The 3163-nt window shown below is 28.4% G+C and overlaps 1 protein-coding gene across 2 annotated transcripts; it reads left to right on the forward strand.

Annotated features, from left to right (window-relative positions):
- Nucleotides 1–1629: 1629 nt before the first annotated feature.
- On the forward strand, nucleotides 1630–3163 carry LOC111413597 (CREB/ATF bZIP transcription factor-like). 2 transcript variants are annotated; one of them, XM_023044621.2, is made up of 3 exons: nucleotides 1630–2456; nucleotides 2611–2678; nucleotides 2834–3163. In XM_023044621.2, exon 1 carries the CDS (start codon nucleotides 1717–1719, stop codon nucleotides 2434–2436), a length of 720 nt encoding a protein of 239 aa, XP_022900389.1. In that variant the 5' UTR covers nucleotides 1630–1716; the 3' UTR covers nucleotides 2437–2456; nucleotides 2611–2678; nucleotides 2834–3163. The 2 variants fall into 2 exon arrangements, with proteins under 2 accessions (XP_022900389.1, XP_071055350.1); XM_071199249.1 differs by having other exon boundaries at nucleotides 1630–2678.

The raw sequence follows: 3163 nt of genomic DNA on the forward strand, positions 1-3163 counted from the left end.
CAAAAATATATTATGTTATCTTAATTATAATACGTGGTAATATCATCTTTTAGATGAACTTTGATACAGTGTGATACCATTACATAGTCCAAAAACTCTTCTTTATCATTCGACACTTTATAAAGCAGATATTTATTATCCTCCATCTGTAAGATTTAATCGAAATCGCTTGATCTTGAATGCCGAGTAGAAATTAAAATCAATTTTAAGCTTGGTTAAGTATTGGTATCAGATTTAATTCAGTTATACGTAATGAAATTGTAATAACATAACCAAACAAAATAATAACTCAAATTAACCGTATTTAAGGTAAGTGAAATTTTAAATTGAAATTAAAATAAAAAAAAAACGAATAATAATGAAATTGAAAATTATAACTTAGCTTATCTTGTAGGTTACTGAAGTTCTCGGATAAGGAAACTTGGACTCTTCAAAAGGAATCGGTTCTTGTAGTTGGATTAATTGGATCAGGAACTAGTTAATTTTCTTGTATATTATTAAAGGTGAATAATTTTAATTCAAATAACCTTTTTATCTTCTTATTTAACTCATTAAATAATAAGTTTACTATTTTTGAGGTTATATCACAATGGTGATTGACAAGTAACCCAACTTTTATTGCACAAAATTAGCGTGCGCTTCTCGTCACGTTCAAAATCAACTAAAATTTATCAGTTTCGTTTGTTTACTGCTTGGACGTTTTAAATAACGTGTTCTGATTGGTTAAATTCTTCAACTTGAAATTCGTAATTTAAATTTCTCCGATATTGCCAACTTCGAAATGTCAAATGTCACCGATTAAATTTCATCAAAAATTATTAAAATTTCTATTTTAACAATATTTATGCATGAAATGTTGTAGTTTTATTGCTTTAACTTTGTTTTGCTGATTTCGGAACATTTTCTTTTAGATTTCAACGTCCAGCTTCAAATATTTAATCTACGGATTTTCGTCCAATTCTTCATCAAAACTCCCATATGATGGATGGTTTTCCTTCTTGACATGCTAATATTATCGTTTTCAATGGTTTCAATCGGACAAACATGAATTGCAATAAGAAATTAATGAAAAATGAAATTTGTGGTTATGTCACTGTCAAAATTCTACAAAATTACTTCGTATTGATTTTATATGGATTAAATACGATAAAAAGTGTAAACGGTCAACAATATATAATGAATTCAACATTTTATTAATACAAAATCAAATTTCTATAATTATTATTCGTAACCTCACTTAAGATTAGTGCGATTATGCAAAATTAAAAAAAAAATAATGTTAAATTATTACAATATCTAAGATAATTTCTCCATTAATATTTTCTAAAATAAAATAACAAATAATATAGATATAATAAATAAATTAAAAATACAACCAATTTTTAATATTGAATATAAAATGAGATTTAGTTAAAAGAATAACCAATAGATGCTATAGTCAGTAGTGCCCTCTAGCGTCAAATAGATCTTGATAAAAGCAATTTCATACTTAATTTTTTTTTTTATTCCATCTTTTTCTAACACATCAAATCCGTATTTAACATCTCACTCACATCTTAAAATCAGAATTTCAAACACCACGCCTCATCCATAACGAAAGAAAAGTCAACGTTATTTCAGCCATTTTCTATCTTTTTGACAGCTGTCAATTTGTAAACGTTGCGTAAACGTTTTGCGTATTTACCCAACCCAAGAATTTATTTTGTCGTGAAAGAAATGGAATTTAGAAAACGGTCTGAATGCGAAACCGATTCGCAAGAAGACTCAGATTATGAAACAACCAGGTCAAAACGTAAATTATCTCTCCTAACCACGAATTACGACGATGATTTAACCAGAAAACGACCGAGATGTTTCACAAGGAACGCATTGATGGCCCGTGAAAATCGTTTGAGGAAGAAAATGTACGTTGAAAGTTTGGAGAGAAATATGGCGAAATTAACGCAAGAGAATCGGAAATTAAAAAGTAAAGTTGAAAATCAAAGTCAAATGATTAATCAATTAACGAAAGAAGTGAGATATGTCAAAAATGTTTTAGCGAACAGTACGGATATTACAACCATTTTACGTTCGATACATCATAACACAGGTATGTTAGTTGGGACTTCATTGGATAAGTCTTTATCTTTCACGAGTTATGTTTCAAAAAAGCAGTCTGATTGTTCTCTGAGCAACACAGAAGATTTACTTAGCTCCGTAAAAAATGAAATTGATTTTGGAGATTTATTTAATGATCCTGAATTATTACAAATTGAAGAAACTAATGTGAATAACACTGAAAATACTTTTGAAGAACATAATTATATTTCCCGGAATCATAATGAAGGTGAAGAAGATGTTGGGGTTTGTCTACACGTCTCTAAACATCGAGTATCCTTGGAGTTTTGTTCAAAATGCAATGATGAAGCTGCGGGAGTTTGGAAGAACGATTTTTGAAGCAAAAAATAGGTTAAAATGTCTGTATCAGATTTAGATTATATAATTTCTGTAATTATTTTACGTTTGATAAGTTTTTTTATTTGTTAGTGCTCATTCCTTACTAATTAAGAGTGATTTTTGCATTTTTATGTAAACTGTGGCTCTACTAGTTAATGTTTTAAATTTTTACAGGAACTTTCGGGTTTTGTTAGGAGCAGATCTTGGTTCATGGAAAGAAATTTAGAAAGTTTTAAAAAAAGGTGTGGTAGATTCTGGTTTTAGTATCAAAAAAGTCTTGCTTTTGATTTAAATTTATTGTATTAATTCATTTAAATTTATTTGATTAAAAAGCAAGGTTTTTGCACAAAAAGAATTGGGTTATACTTTGTTATTGTACAAATTAATTTGTTTTCAGTCAACTTGGTTGGTGTTTGCGTGAGAATCTTCGAATCTCTACATTCACCGGTTGAGTATTTAAAAAATGTATCGTTCCAAATGAATCAAAAAAAATTATTTTAAACTAATAAGATTTTTATTAACATCATTCTATTAATGTGGTTAGTTGTTTTACGTTTCAGCCTTTTCACTCGGTCGCAAAGGAGTGTGCAACTTCAAGGTTCAAGGTTATTAACAGTTGCTGTCACAGTTTATTTGGGTAATAATTAATTTAACTTAGTGTTAAGGTGTTATTTTATTAATTTTTCGCTGTATAGGAATGAGCAATAAATCATTTTGTTTCTTACAA

This window comes from Onthophagus taurus, chromosome 10 (genome assembly GCF_036711975.1).
Source record: "Onthophagus taurus isolate NC chromosome 10, IU_Otau_3.0, whole genome shotgun sequence".
In the NCBI taxonomy this organism is placed as follows: Eukaryota; Metazoa; Arthropoda; class Insecta; order Coleoptera; family Scarabaeidae; genus Onthophagus; species Onthophagus taurus.